Source organism: Scleropages formosus, chromosome 22 (genome assembly GCF_900964775.1).
Source record: "Scleropages formosus chromosome 22, fSclFor1.1, whole genome shotgun sequence".
Classification (NCBI taxonomy): domain Eukaryota; kingdom Metazoa; phylum Chordata; class Actinopteri; order Osteoglossiformes; family Osteoglossidae; genus Scleropages; species Scleropages formosus.
In genome coordinates this window covers 13,494,318-13,510,027 of record NC_041827.1, presented here as the reverse complement: position 1 = coordinate 13,510,027, position 15,710 = coordinate 13,494,318, and the positions used below count along the sequence as shown (strand labels likewise).

Genomic DNA, 15,710 nt, shown 5'->3' with positions numbered 1-15,710 from the left:
AACGATGGAATGCACATTGTCCCAAACAACTACAAAATCTTGATCCATTTGCTTGTGGTCAACCTGCGGGAAGAGGATTTCATTGAGGGAGTTCAAAAAAATTTGTATCCTTTCGGCATTGTATGGCCCCAAGACAGCACTGTGTGCCACAACACCCACCAGTAGTTGAAATTGCGGCAGACATGGTGATGTTGCCTCCCCGTTGTCCAAGGACATTGACTGTGGCACGATGGCCAATTACATTCCTCTCTCTTCTCCTTTTTTTTGTTAAGATTGAAGCCAGCTTCATCAATACACAGGTCCTCAAAATGAGTAGCACTGCTATCCAACTCCAAAATCCTCTAGAGTAAAAAAAACACAAGGTGCAATAAGTGAGTGTTTTTTTTTAAAGTAATGCCATTGATTGCAAAGTTTATACTGTATCTGTTGTGGAGCAGTCTGGGTTCCCACTTTGACACAGCACTATGCCCAGAGACACCGGAATTTTTCCACTTAGAGTGGAATAGTATATAGACACATAAGATCCAGGAAAACAATATCTTTATATTTCGGGTAAAAGTGCAGTAATTGTGCGGCTTACACGTACTTGAACAAACTGGAATCGCAACTCCTTCACTCTGATAGAGTTCCTCTCAAAGGGCACTTTGTATACCTGCTTCATCCGGACGGCATTTCTCCTTACAACACGATCAGTTGTAGCAAGACTGCATTGCTGAAAATTCTGGAATACTTGGTTGTCCTGTATTATTCTTTGCTAAATTTCTTTGAGGCGGATGATGTTGTTCTGGGCCACCATGTCAACAATGGCATGCTCTTGTTCAATTGAAAAGAGTCTTGTTCGTCCACCTGAATGTTGTCGAACTTCCATTCTGACACACGTTTGGACGAGTGCAAACATTTATAGTAGAGATCTAGAGTACTAGAGTCTAACTATAGCAGTACAATGGTATGGTTACTTGTCGGCTGTCACTCTGAAATGTGCGGATAATTGACGTCATTGTGGATCTGTTTATGCTGGGCTGAACTCTCTGCCCAGCTTCTCTGAAGGAGAGACCATGATTTATGATATGGTCGATTTGGGTGGCCCTCATTTCATTTGAAACCCATCTGTACCCAATCCTTCTGCCTCTCCTACCTCCTCTTCCACCCTGCTGTCCTCTTCCTCTCTGCTCATTGTCTTGTTACATTTTATTCTCTTGCTCTTTCCACTACACCATTGCCCTCCATTCAACCCATCTCTCCTCCTTCTACTCCTCTCCCTTCTCCTCTTCCTACATCCTCGCCTCCTCTCCCCTCATCTCCCTTTACCTCTTCCACTCTTCATCTTCCTCTACCCTTTCCACCACCTCTCACTCTTACACGTGCTCCTTTTTCCCTGCTCGTTCTTGTTCTTATTCTTTGTCTTTATTCTTTTCCCCTTTTATAATTGTAGGAATTGCGATAACTGTGTAATCAATTAGGAAATTTGCATTTCCCGTGTTATGTGTTTTAAGGGGGAGCGGTGGCGCAGTGGGTTGGACCACAGTCCTGCTCTCCGGTGGGTCTGGGGTTCGAGTCCTGCTTGGGGTGCCTTGCGATGCACTGGTGTCCTGTCCTGGGTGTGTCCCTCCCCCTCCGGCCTTACGCTCTGTGTTGCCGGGTAGGCTCCGGTTCCCTGCAACCCCGTATGGGACAAGCGGCTGTGAAAGTGTGTGTGTGTGTGTGTGTGTGTGTTACTAAATCAGCAGATATCAATTTGGGGCTCATTGAGAACATACCATGTGTAGCTGAGCATTGAACAAATGACAGAGTTTTGCTTGTTGTGTTGAGCAAAATGGTGCAGAAGTGCTTGTGATTTGTGTTAAACCAATGAAAGACACGCAATTGCTTTTTTCCTGATGTATTACAGTTCTGGCTGGCTTTATGAACTGTTGTGCAAACATTGCGGAATTTTGTGCACAGTGTTTTGGGAAAAGTATGCGTGTCATTTGTAAGTAGTATGAGATAGACAAGAACTTACAATCTATTTAGGACAATGAATGAAGTGTTCAGATGGCTGTGTTAATTGTTTTGAGAGCAGTGACCGGAGTTTGGAGTAATGTTTCAAATCGACTGAAAAAAACTGTAATAACATTTTTGTGGTTTACAGAAATTAAAATGTATAATTTTAGCTATACACCAGTTTACAGAGTGTGTTGTGTGCAGAGACATGTTGTCCCCAATAAACCTTGGAACTTCAATTAATATTATTTATTACTTGGCGGAGGCTTTTTTCCAAGGTATCTGACTTTTTTAAATCACAAGTATACCAACCAATGTCTACAACCGCTTGTTATACCTCTCACACATATAGCATAATTACAGTGTGATACCACAGAACACAGTATTTCTGTATGTGCGTGTTTTCATTTTCTTGTGTGTGGATCCATGACATCAATAACATTTCTGTGGTCCACAACACTGAGAACGCATTTTTACAAACTATTTAGATACTTGTGGAATGTACAGTAAATTGTGTGTCCTTTGTCATAGTTATCGTCAGTCCAACCAACCATTTCCCATGTGTACGTCTACAAGAGAACTCAGATATCCCTCTTAAACATATATGATGGTTACACTGTAATATCACAGTTTTATTTATACAAAGCAGGGTATTTCATTCATTGTGGATGTGCTATATCCAGGATATTAACAATACTTGTGTGGATCACAGAAATTAAAATGTTTTTTTTGTAGCAATGCGAGTGTACAGGCTGTTTAATGTAAGATAACATTTACTTTTCACAGAAAAAAACCTTTCTTAAAGTTATCACTATAGAAAATAGACTCAAATTGTGTCAAGTAGTGCACATTAAAGCTTGGAAACCATGATGATGTACAGGCACCGAGGCCTTTTTTTCCCCCATTGCAAACACAGGGTTATGTTTCAAAGTGAGACAGTCTTAAAGTCTGATTTGTTACAATCGTGACAGTAACAGGTGTAACACGACTACTTTTATTCAGTTCTGCCGTTTCTTCTAATATACAGGAACTCTTCTTAGAAATCTGACCTTCAGCTAGTGAACAATACCAGACTGAAACGTTTTCAGTACTTTTCACTACAGTCATGGAAATTACAGTACACCCTTACGGGGGTTACTTCACAATGTGCTTTTGCTGTACTTTGAGACCAGAATTAAAAATCAGACGGACACAGTATTCAGAGTGATCAAGAGACTTTATTTTCTTTTAGTCGATCCGTCGTGTCTGCAATGGAGTTGAATTTAAGAAGGAAGGCTCATATCTGGAATGCTGAGATCCTATCCAGTAGACTGTCCTTCACACCGCTTAAATTTCTGCTTTTACTGATTCATAATCTGTAACAGAAAAAGGCCGCTTGTTAAAACTCAGAAACATTATATTGCGCTACAAAAAACCTCAATAAAATTAAAATATTTCCCTTCCAACTACATTTTAAAAATTAGATTGCATCAGTTAGATATGATCGTATCAATTAGATATGGTAAAATTGACTATAGAAGTTATTTTAGATCATTCAGCTTTCTGTAACAAATCACTTGCAGTTGTGTGCCTCGTCCGTTTAGGGTTAGTACTTTGATCAAGGTGGTAGGAGAGGAGGGTGAATCACACCAGAGACCTTCAGCTTGGTAGAGGCTGACTAAAAACACGGTGCCACCAACTGCCACAATTCTAAAACTGCACTTGTTCTGAGACAAACAGTTCTCATTGGTTCTCGCGAACAGTGACTCTCTGTGATTGGCTAGTAGGAGCCTACGGGTACTCACTCCTTCCATCCAGGTGGTGTACGCCGAGACTCGGGTGAAAACGGTGGGTTTCCTCAGTGTGTTGCAGCCGAGGGAGGACACAAAGCTGGTCACGCCATGGACGTAGTAGCGTCCATTGACCTGACAGTTCAGTGGACCGCCGCCGTCACCCTGAAGAGTAACAGACCTTAAGTTAACGAAAGGCAAGTTTTCGGATACGTCGTCTTGATCCTCAGAACCTAAATCAAACCATTTGAGATGTATCACTAGAATTCAAATACCTCTGAAATATTTACACACATTACAATTTCCCTCAATTTAACAGAAAAGTTGTGTTTTATACTTTTGTTCATACTGTAGTAATAAAGGCTGAGTCACCTGGCAGGCAGAGTCACTGCCGCCCCCTGCACAGACCATAGTGGTCTTAACAGTGCTGCCCCACCAGTCACTCCTGGAGCAGGTGCTGTAGTCCACCAGAGGCAGGTACGCCTGCTTCAAAGAGGCAGATAGCTGACCCCCACCTGCAGAGACCAAGGCCGACACAGTCAGGGATGGCTAAGGTGTCACACAGTAAGAACAAATCTCGTTTCAAACATGCATATAGCACACGAAAACACACAGAATGCAGTAAACAGGTAACATGACAATAAAAAATAAGGCTGTAAATCACCCAGGTAAAGTGTTATACTTACTCTGGGTGTAGCCCCAGCCTGTGACGTAGCAGGGGTTGTTGTTGGGCAGGATCTGACCGAATGAGGGCAGAGAAGCCAGCTGCACGTAGGAGTTGAGGGTGGCATCGAAGGACAGACGGAGCAGAGCGATATCATACCTGAGGGGAGGCAAATGAGCCATACGGGTGTTCAGATGATGAAAAAATAACCAAATCACCTTAGTGTCATTTACAGCAAGTCACATAAATACTCCATAAACTCATTTTTTTCTGGTAATTTTTGGCTACCAGGGTTAATGTTTAAGTGTTTGACCAAGATTCTTTACAGGTGACCTGCCTTCACTACCACTTATAATTTTTCGGATATCATGCGTAGGTAGGTACAGGCTCTAGAACCGAATTCATCTCATTTTGACCACTTGCACGGTTTTCACGGCAAAGGAGGCTATGAAAAATGCTGATCACTGCTTTCTTCCACAAACGACTGCTGTACCACTTCATCACTCTGTATTCTGTTTTGAACATAGAACATGCAAATTTTGAGTTGAGTTTTGACTAATTTTACTGTAATTAAGCAAAAAAAGGTCCTACAGTACTTCTCAAATTTTAAGTGAGAAAAGCTCGCCTGGCTCATCCACTCACCCGTTGGCGAGACTGTTGGGGTTCCAGTTGGGGTGTACGTAGAAATTGCTCACAGCGATCGCCTGCTCTGTGCCCTCACTCACATATATGTTGTGATCGCCAAGAACCACTCGCCAAGTCTTTGTTCTAGAGAGCAGTAGGGTACAGAAAACAGAGATTGTTAGGGTGTACAGTCTATGTTAGTGATACACACATGCACCATTTCTAATGAATATGAAAATGAACTTTAGTCATTATAATAGACTGCTACTGGGCTGAGGCCTTTGTTCAAGGTGCCTTACAATGTTACAATAATCACAAGTCACAAGTATATTCCCTTTTATACAGCAGGGTATTTGTAAAGGAGCAACTCAGGATAGGCACTTTCCTCTTTCTGTCTAAAGAGTTGTTCATAGAGACCACTGGATGCATGGTCCAAACCCATTATACCGCACAACCAAAGTTACAACACACCAAAGTGCTGCCGTAAGTCTTTTAGGACATGCCAGCTTAGGCCCCAAACTCACGTGTCCACACATTGGGCAGCTGTCATCACCCAGCCTCTCCTGACCAGAGAACCTCCACAGTAGTGGTAGTACCAAAAGTACAAATACTGGTACTGAAGGGAGACCTGAGACACAAAGCAGGAAAAATCCATCAGGTACATTATAATTAACATATTGACCATAAATTAACACATAACTGTTGAGTTAAATGAGCCTCACCAAAAGGGGCTAAACCTTAGTCTCACTTAAAGAGGCCAGTATAGCAAAAGCATTATTTTCAAATGACAAAAAAAAAAAAAAAGTGACGAATGCTGAAATTGACAAAAACATTCAACACCGTTATGTGTCATACCTGCCAGGGCCAAGCATGGGGTTGGGCTTCACTACCCCCCACAACCTTATCTTGCAATGCTTTCATGTATTGGGGCTTTACATTTTGCTCAGCAAGCACTGGGGAAAACCGAAAGACAGTCAACATTAGAACAATGTGAAAACTATCGTGAACCTTGCAAGAAATTGACTAAGATTAGTCAAATGGATTTAACTATGCATACCGATAACGTGACTGAGTGAAAAACTTTGCTGTGGAAAAGACGGTTCTTACCCACTGCTATGAGAGCACTCAGCAGTAGAAACTTCAGCATGTCTGCAGGCCTTCTGGACTCTGTGATGAGCTGGGATTTTCTGACTCACTGATGTATTTGATCCCGGGAGCTCCATATATATAGGTAGCTTGTAATATTTGTGGAATGCGTGTTCTTGGTTTTACTTTTAGTTAGGTCAAAGCCAACTGGTTCAACCGGTCAAACCAGCCACTGCCCATGTGCAAGTGTGTTAGAGGACTCAATCATATTTATTGCATATATACTAGATACTATCGCATGGTTTAATTTGCACAAAACGCAGTATTCCTGTCTCTGTGTGTGTATGTGTTTGTGTGCAAAATCCATATTGAAAACGTTTTCGTGGTGCACAGAAATTAAAATGTGCGTTTGTAGCAATACACCAGTTTACAGACTGGTCTGTGTGCACAGACATGTAGTCCCCCAATAAACCTAGGAACTTGAATTATTATTATTTATTACTTGGCTGAGGCTTTTCTCCAAGGGATCTGGCATTTTTTTTTAATAAATCACAAGTATACCAACCAATGTCTGCAGCTGCTTCTCCCAAGCGGGGTCACGGCATTCCGGGGCCTAGCCCGGCAGCGCGCAGGGCCGGAGGGGGAGGGTACGCATCCTGGACAGGACGCCAGTCTATCACAAGGCACCCCAAGCAGGACTCGAAGCCCAGGCATGCCAGAGAGCAGGACCCAGCCAAACCCACTGCGCCACCGCATCCCCCAGCTTACTATTTATTACTTATTATTATTAAGGAATATTATTTTTTAATTATCATCCTAATTATTAACTCCCGCCGCAGACTACGTGCCGTGAGTTTAGAGACTGCCGCATCTTCGTTTTCACGGAGACATCTCTCAGAGACAGAGTTCCAGACGCCGTCATTCACCTAGACGGTCAGAAATGCAGCTCTGTCTCTGTGCGGTAAGGCTCGCGGTGGTGGCTTGTGTGTTTACATCAACACGAATTGGTGCAAGAGCTCGGTGCTTGTCTCTAGTTACTGCTCATCGCTGTTGGAGTTTGTGACTGTTACATGCAGACCATTTTATCTACTGCAGGAATTCACCACTGTCCGTATAGTCAGAGTATACATTCCCCCCAGTGCAAATGTTAAGGAGATGCAGTGTGAGCTGTGTGGGGCTATTAGCAAACTGCAGAATGCGCACAAGCCAATCTCAAGTCGGTGCGCACTAAATTCCATAAACATGTGGACTTTTCAACGAGAGGGGCAAAGGAGATGGATATTTTTTATACAAACATCCCCGGCGCTTTCCGGGCAGAGCCCCGCCCTCACCTCGGGTACTCGGACCACATCTCTATTATGCTGTTCCCAGCATACGGACCGCTCCGCTCGTCAGACGCGCCAAACCGGTTCTGAAACAGATGAAAACCTGCCCAGCAGGAACCATCTCTGCTCCTCAGGACTCCTTTGATCGCACTGACTGGCACGTGTTCAGGGATGCTGCAACCAATGATGACTCCACCAACTTGGAGGAATGCATGGCATCAGTGACCAGCTACATCAGCAAGTGCAACGACCACGTCACCGCCTCCAAGACCATCACTACACGCTCCAACCAGAAGCCGTGGATGACTGCCAAGGTGCGTGCATTGCCGAGGACCCGAGACTCTGCCTTCAAAGCAGGGGACAAGGTGGCCGTAAGAACAGCGAGGGACAAACTGTCCCGGGCCATCAGAGAGGCAAAGCGCGCACACGGCCAGAGAATCCACAGCTACTTCAAGAACGGCGGCGACACGCAACGCGTTTAAAAGGGCATCCAGGCCATCACCAACCGCAGGACAACTTCACCTGCCTGCGACAGTGATGCCTCCCTTCCAGACGCGCTGAACAACTTCTACGCTCGGTCTGAGGCGCAGAATGACGTGGCGGCGAGGAAGACCACCCTTCCTCCCAACAACCAGATGCTATGTCTTGCCACGGCTGATGTGAGGAAAACGCTATGCAGAGTCAACCCATGGAAGGCTGCTGGACCAGAAAACATTCCTGGCAGAGGGCTCAGAGGATGCGCAGACTAGCTGGCAGATGTTCTCACTGACATCTTCAACATGTCCCTGAGCAGCGCCGTCCTTCCAATGTGCTTCAAGGCCACCGCCATCGTCCCCTTGCCAAAGATATCTTCTGTGTCCTGCCTCAACGACTTCCGTCCCGTCGCACTCACATCCATTGTCATGAAGTGCTTTGAGAGACTCCTGCTGACGCACAGTAAGATCCTGCTGCCCCCTCACTGGACCCCCTGGACCCCCTGCAATTCGTGTATCGTCCCAAGCGCTCAACAGACGGCGCCATCATCACCAGCCTCCATCTGGCCCTCACCCACCGGGACAAAAAGGACACGTATGTTCAAATGTTGTTCGTAGACTTCAGTTCAGCATTCAGTACAATCATTCCTCAGTACCTGATTGGAAAGCTGAGCCTGCTAGGCCTGAACACCCCCCTTCAGGAGTCCGGATTAGAAGCAGCATCTCCAGCACCAACACACTGAGCATTGGAACCCCCTCCCCAGGGCTGTGTGCTCAGTCCGCTGCTGTCCACTCTGTTGACTCACGACCGTGCAGCAATACATAGCTCGAACCACATCATCAGGTTTGCCGACGGCATGTGTCATCGGCAGAAATGACGAGTCAGCATGCAATGAGGAGGTGCACTGGCTAATGGACTGGTGCAGAGCCAACAACCTGTCCCTGAACGTGGACAAAACAGAAGACATGGTTGTTGCCTTCAGGAGAGCACGGAGCAACCACTCTCCTCCGAATATCGACGGCTCCTCTGGGGATATGGTCAAGAGCACCAAATTCCTTGGTGTTCACCTTGCGGAGAACCTTACCTGGTCACTCAACACCAGCTCCACAGCCAAGAAAGCCCAGCAGCGTCTCTACTTTCTGCGAAGGTGGAGGAGAGCCCATCTCCCACCACCCCCATCCTCACCACGTTCTACAGAGCGACTACAGAGATCATCATGAGCAGATGCATCACCGCCTGGTTTTGAAATTGCAGCATTTCGGACCGCAAGAACCCTGACCCAACCACACATACACACGCACACAGACATGCACACCCAAACTCAACTGAACGCCATTCCATTCCCTTTGCAATTTTTTTTGTTTTACATTTATGTTTGCGTTTTTACAGCATTTATTATCATATTGTAACATATTGTTTTTTTATTGCATGTATTATAAGATATTGTTCTCTTATGTAGCACTATGGTGCTGGAGGAATGTTGTTTTCTTTCTGTTTCGTTTCAGGCTGGGAGGGTTAGTTGCAGCTGCACGTTCTTGTGGACAATGTGTCTTTTGACTCACAGCATCATTTCCCTGTGCACCAGTGTTCCGATGAATGTTTTTGATGAATGCTGCCTGTGTGCTCTTCTTTGCCAGTCCAAACCCAGCAAGGTGTGGTTTCCTCATTGACTGATGTGTTTGATTCTGGGAACTCTATACATGGGTAGCTTGTAATATCTGTGGAATGTTTGTCATGTGTGTTCTAGTTTTTAGCTCTTTTCAAAGTCAACTGGTTCGACTGGTCAAATCAACTACTGCCCATGTGCAAGTATGCTAGAGGACTCACATTTCTTACATACATACTATAGCATGGTTTTATTTGCACAAAACACAGTATTTTTGTGTGTGTGCGCGCGCATGTAAAATCCATATTACAATTTTTCTCAGTTGTTCTGACACATTTCTCCAAGCAAACGTAATTCCTCAGAAAACAATTAACACAGCCAACTAAGCACAGTCTTACCTTGACCAAACAGTTCAATTCCACTGGATACTGAAGTACTGCCTTTTATTGTACTAATGCATTTACAAAAAATAAATACTAACATCAACAGTAGAAGTGTGTGCTCTGTTGATTGTACAGTATAATATAGCCTGATGTACAAATACAGGAATGCAAATACACGTGAAGTTCTTTACTGAGGAGTTCTGTTGTGTAACAATGAGTTGTCCAAAAGAAAAAACATATATACATATGCACTGCAATCACTGAACTTCATTGATTATGCCTCTCATTCACATCTGGCCAGAGAATTTCATCTACATCACAGCATATATTCTCACGAGCCGTGCACACACACACACACACACACACACACACACACATTTTCTGAACCGCTTGTCCCATACGGGGTCGCGGGGAACCGGAGCCTAACCCGGCAACACAGGGTGTAAGGCCGGAGGGGGAGGGGACACACCCAGAACGGGACGCCAGTCCGTCGCAAGGCACCCCAAGTGGGACTCGAACCCCAGACCCACTGGAGAGCAGGACCTGGTCCAACCCACTGCGCCACCGCAACCCCCTTCGCGAGCCATGCATCTTGGGAAAAACGCCACGAATACTGAATCCATGCTTGACAAGCTTCGGCCTCAACATCTCCACAGGGCTCTTCCATTTCTTGAAGAAGACTTACTTGGCTGTAAGGTGTTGTGTTTTGAATATTGTATAACCTCAGGGACAAGTGTTACAGTTTTTCTCAATCGTTTTGTCACATTTCTCCAAATTAATGTAATTGCTCTCAAAACAATTAACACAGCCAACTGAACATACTCTTAGCTTGATCAAACAGTTCAATTCCACTGCATAATGAAGTACTGCCTTTTCTTCTACTAATGCATTTACTAAAATTAAATACTAACATCAAACGTACAATTGTGTCGCCTATTGATTGTATATCATAGTCCGATGTACACACTCAAATACATGAATGCAAATACACGTTTATCGTGAAGTTCTCTACTGAGGAGTTCTGTTGTATAAAAGAAGCTACTGCCTCAACATCTCCACAGGCCTCTTCCATCGCTTGAAGAGGCCTATGGACTGCACCTCCGCGGACTCATCAGTTAAGATCCTGAAATTCGCTGATGACACTACAGTCATAGGACTCGTCAAGGACTGCGATGAGTCTGCATACAGGTGGGAGGTGGACCGGCTTTCTTTGTGGTGCAGACACAACAACCTGGAACTCAATACCAGTAGGATAGTGGAGATGACATTTTTTAAGAAAGTACCTTCTCCTCTGCCACCACTCGCTATCCAAGGTTGTACTGTGTCCAGCACTGATTCCTTCAAGTTCTTTGGTACTATCATCTGCAAAGACTTGAAGTGGGAGAAGAACATCACTACCATAGCAAAGAAAGCCCAGCAGAGGATGTACGTTCTCCGCCAACTGAGGAAGCACAACCTGCCGAAGGAACTGCTGTGCCAATTTTACAGGGCCACCACGGAATCCATACTATGTTCATCAATCACTGTGTGGTTCAGCTCTGCCACCCAATTGGACAAGCGCCGCCTTCACAGACTGGTTAATTCAGCAGAGCGCATCACCGGGACCAACCTGCCTTCCCTCCAGGACCTGTACATGTCCCGTGTCAGGAAAGGGGCTGAGAAAATCGTAGGGGACCCCTCACACCCAGCTCACTGTCTGTTTACCCTACTTCCCTTGGGCAGGCGATACATACTAATCAAAACAAGAAGTACCAGACACCAAAACAGCTTTTTCCCGGCAGCCATAAAGATTCTGAACACCCTCCTATAACTGCTATCTTCACTGGACTTTTTACTACTACTGTACCCTACTTGTTCAGCATTACACCCATGTGCAGTATGTTCTTACATCTTTTGTGCAACATCGTGTGCAATATGTTTCCTTATATCTTTTGTGCAATATCATATCCATGTGCAATATGTTCTCCAAATAACTGACAATCACTGCACTATAATGTTACTTTATGATACAGGACAACGCGTACTTTTTTTTTTTTTTTTTCTATGCTTGGTCATTTAGTTGAATTATTTCCGCATGGCCCCACCGCGAACCGCCACCTTACCGAGGTGGAGGGGTTTGAGTGCCTGAATGATCTCAGGAGCTATGTTGCCTGGGGCTATATGCCCCTGGTAGGGTCTCCCAAGGCAAACAGGTCCTGGGTGACAGACGAGACAAAGCGCGGTTCAAAATCCCATTATGACTATTAAATCAAGGATCTCGTTCACCCCGCCCGGTACGGGGTCACCGGGGCCCCACCCTGGAGCCAGGCCTGGGGGGGGGGCTAGCATGCGAGCGCCTGGTGGCCAGGTCTATGCCCACGGGGCCTGGCCGGGCTTAGCCCGAAGCCAAGACGTGGAGCCGCTCTTCGGTGAGCTCACCACCTGCCGGAGAGGACGTAAGGGGCCGGTGCATTGTGATTTCGGCAGTGGTCGGGGCCGAGTGCCCGGTCGACCCAAACCTCGGACGCCAACTCTGGCTTTTGGGACTTGGAATGTCACCTCATTGGCGGGGAAGGAGCCTGAGCTAGTGCAGGAGGTTGAGAGATACCGTCTAGATTTAGTCGGGCTCACTTCCACTCACAGCTTGGGTTCTGGAACCACTCTTCTCAACCAAGGGTGGACTCTCCACTATTCTGGCGTTGCCCAGGGTGAGAGGCGGCGGGCGGGTGTGGACTTATTAATAGCCCCCCAGTTCAGCCGCCATGTCTTGGAGTCTACCCCGGTGAATGAGAGGGTCGTCTCCCTACGCCTTCGGGTCAGGGAACGGTCTCTCACTGTCGTTTGTGCATATGCGCCTAGCAGCAGTGTAGAGTACCCGGCCTTTTTGGAGTCCCTGGGGGGCGTGCTGGAAAGCGCTCCCACTGGGGACTCTGTCGTTCTACTGGGGGACTTTAACGCCCACGTGGATAGCGGCAGTGACACCTGGAGGGGCGTGATTGGGAGGAACGGCCTCCCTGATCCGAACCCGAGCGGTGAGTTGTTATTGGATTTCTGTGCTAGTCACGGTTTGTCCATAACAAACACAATGTTCATGCATGAGGGTGTCCATCAGTGCACTTGGCACCAGGACACCCTAGGTCGGAGGTCGATGATCGACTTTGTAGTCGTTTCTTCTGATCTTCGGCCATATGTCTTGGACACTCGGGTGAAGAGAGGGGCTGAGCTGTCAACTGATCACCACCTGGTGGTGAGTTGGATTCGATGGCGGGGGAAAAAGCTGGACAGACCTGGCAGGCCCAAACGCATAGTGAGGGTCTGTTGGGAACGTTTGGCGGAGGCCCCTGTCAGAGAGGTCTTCAACTCCCACCTCCGACAGAGCTTCAACCAGGTCCCGAGGGAGACTGGGGACATTGAGTCCGAATGGACTATGTTCCACACCTCCATTGTCGGGGCGGCGGTTCGGGGCTGCGGCCATAAAGTCTCCGGCGCCTGTCGCGACGGCAATCCCCGAACACGGTGGTGGACACCGGAGGTAAGGGATGCCGTCAAGCTGAAGAAGGAGTTCTATCGGGCCTGGCTGGCTCATAGGACTCCTGAAGCAGCTGACGGGTACCGGCGGGCCAGACGGAGCGCGGCTCTGGCAGTCGCCACGGCAAAAATTCGGGCATGGGAGGAGTTTGGTGAGGCCATGGAGGAAGACTTTCGGTCGGCCTCAAAGAGATTCTGGCAAACCGTCCGGCGACTCAGAGGGGGGAAGCAGTGTTCCGCCAACACTGTTTACAGTGGAAGTGGTGCGCTGCTGACCTCAACTGATGATGTCCTCGGGCGGTGGAAGGAGTACTTTGAGGATCTCCTCAATCCCTCCGACACGCCTTCCGTAGAGGAAGCTGAGGCCGGGGGCTCGGAGGGGGACTCGTCCATTACCCTGGCTGAAGTTGCTGAGGTAGTCAAAAAACTCCTCGGTGGCAAGGCTCCGGGGGTGGATGAGATCCGCCCCGAGTTTCTCAAGTCTCTGGATGTTGTGGGGCTGTCTTGGCTGACACGCCTCTGCAGCATCGCGTGGAGTTCGGGGACGGTGCCTCTGGACTGGCAGACCGGCGTGGTGGTCCCTCTTTTTAAGAAGGGGGACCGGAGATTGTGTTCCAACTATAGGGGGATCACACTCCTTAGCCTCCCTGGGAAAGTCTATGCCGGGGTACTGGAGAGGAGAATCCGACCGATAGTCGAACCTCGGATCCAGGAGGAGCAATGCGGTTTTCGCCCTGGCCGTGGAACACTGGACCAGCTCTATACCCTCACTAGGGTGTTGGAGGGTTCATGGGAGTTTGCCCAACCAGTCCATCTGTGTTTTGTGGACCTGGAGAAGGCATTCGACCGTGTCCCTCGTGGCATCCTGTGGGGGGGTACTTCGGGATTATGGGGTTCGGGGCTCGTTGCTACGGGCTGTTCGTTCCCTGTATGACCGGAGCAGGAGCTTGGTTCGCATTGCCGGCAGTAAGTCAGACCTGTTCCCGGTGCATGTTGGACTCCGCCAGGGCTGCCCTTTGTCACCCATTCTGTTCATTATCTTTATGGACAGAATTTCTAGGCGCAGCCAGGGAACGGAGGGTGTCTGTTTTGGTGGCCGCAGGATCTCGTCTCTGCTTTTTGCGGACGATGTGATCCTGTTGGCTTCATCGAATCAAGACTTACAGCGTGCACTGGAGAGGTTTGCAGCCGAGTGCGAAGCGGCGGGGATGAGAATCAGCACCTCCAAATCCGAGACCGTGGTCCTCAGTCGGAAAAAGGTGGATTGCCCCCTCCGGGTTAGGGGGGAGCTCCTCCCTCAAGTGGAGGAGTTTAAGTATCTCGGGGACTTGTTCACGAGTGAGGGAAAAATGGAGCGGCAGGTTGACAGACGGATCGGTGCGGCGTCCGCAGTAATGCGGTCATTGTACCGGTCTGTTGTGGTGAAGAAGGAGCCGAGTCGTAAGGCGAAGCTCTCAATTTACCGGTCGATCTACGTTTCCTACCCTCACCTATGGTCATGAACTCTGGATCATGAGCGAAAGAATGAGATCGCGGATACAAGCGGCAGAAATGAGTTTCCTCCGCAGGGTGGCTGGGCGCACCCTTAGGGATAGGGCGAGGAGCTCAGTCACCCGGGAGGAGCTCGGAGTAGAGCCGCTGCTCCTCCGCATCGAGAGGAGCCAGTTGAGATGGCTCGGACATCTGTTCCGGATGCCTCCTGGACGCCTCCCTGGGGAGGTGTTCCGGGCATGTCCCACTGGGAGGAGGCCTTGGGGCAGACCCAGGACACGTTGGAGAGACTACGTCTCCCGGCTGGCCTGGGAACGCCTTGGGGTTCCCCCAGAGGAGCTGGAGGGGGTTTATATATACAAACAGGAGAGCTACAGGAGCAGCAATAATGCAGTTTTTCCGTGAACCAGTTGTATGTGTGTGTTTCCATGTTTTTGTGCATTCTAGATTCATGACATTAACAACACTTGTGTGGTCCACATTAGAATGTGCTTTTCCGAAATATTTAAATACCGTGCAGTTTTCATGCCATCCATGTGATGTGTATGACACAGGAAAAATTGTTGGAAAAAAATAAAGCAGAACGCTTGTAGTAAAGAAAAACTGAAACGTGGTGCATCCAAATTGTCTCTTGAAGTTGTAACTGCAAGTTGTCTCTTAACTGGACTTAATTGGCTTCTACCTGTGATTCATTAAAGTAATGACCACATTTTCTAAATAAAAAGTATCAGTGGATGTTATTCTTGGAAATGAGAGGCTTTTGGAGATGCACACTGCTGTGTGGCCCCCTTGTTGAATCAG

The 15,710-nt window shown here is 47.4% G+C and overlaps 1 protein-coding gene across 1 annotated transcript; it reads right to left on the bottom strand.

Annotated features, from left to right (window-relative positions):
- Window positions 1-3,177: 3,177 nt before the first annotated feature.
- Window positions 3,178-6,238, bottom strand: LOC114909363 (elastase-1-like). The gene is made up of 8 exons (XM_029247976.1): window positions 6,145-6,238; window positions 5,893-5,990; window positions 5,562-5,665; window positions 5,056-5,181; window positions 4,436-4,572; window positions 4,122-4,264; window positions 3,765-3,914; window positions 3,178-3,335 (listed from the first exon to the last, which is right to left on the bottom strand). Exons 1-8 carry the CDS (start codon window positions 6,182-6,184, stop codon window positions 3,321-3,323), a joined length of 813 nt encoding a protein of 270 aa, XP_029103809.1. The 5' UTR covers window positions 6,185-6,238; the 3' UTR covers window positions 3,178-3,320.
- Window positions 6,239-15,710: the final 9,472 nt, after the last annotated feature.

Bases quoted from the DNA above. Each gene is read 5' to 3' on its own strand.
- LOC114909363 (XM_029247976.1), bottom strand. From the start codon at position 6,184: ATGCTGAAGTTTCTACTGCTGAGTGCTCTCATAGCAGTGG. The intron at 5,182-5,561 runs GTGAGTTTGGGG...ACTGCTCTCTAG, and splicing joins GCTGCCCAATGTGTGGACAC to AACAAAGACTTGGCGAGTGG. The intron at 3,915-4,121 runs GTGACTCAGCCT...GTTACTCTTCAG, and splicing joins GCAGTGACTCTGCCTGCCAG to GGTGACGGCGGCGGTCCACT.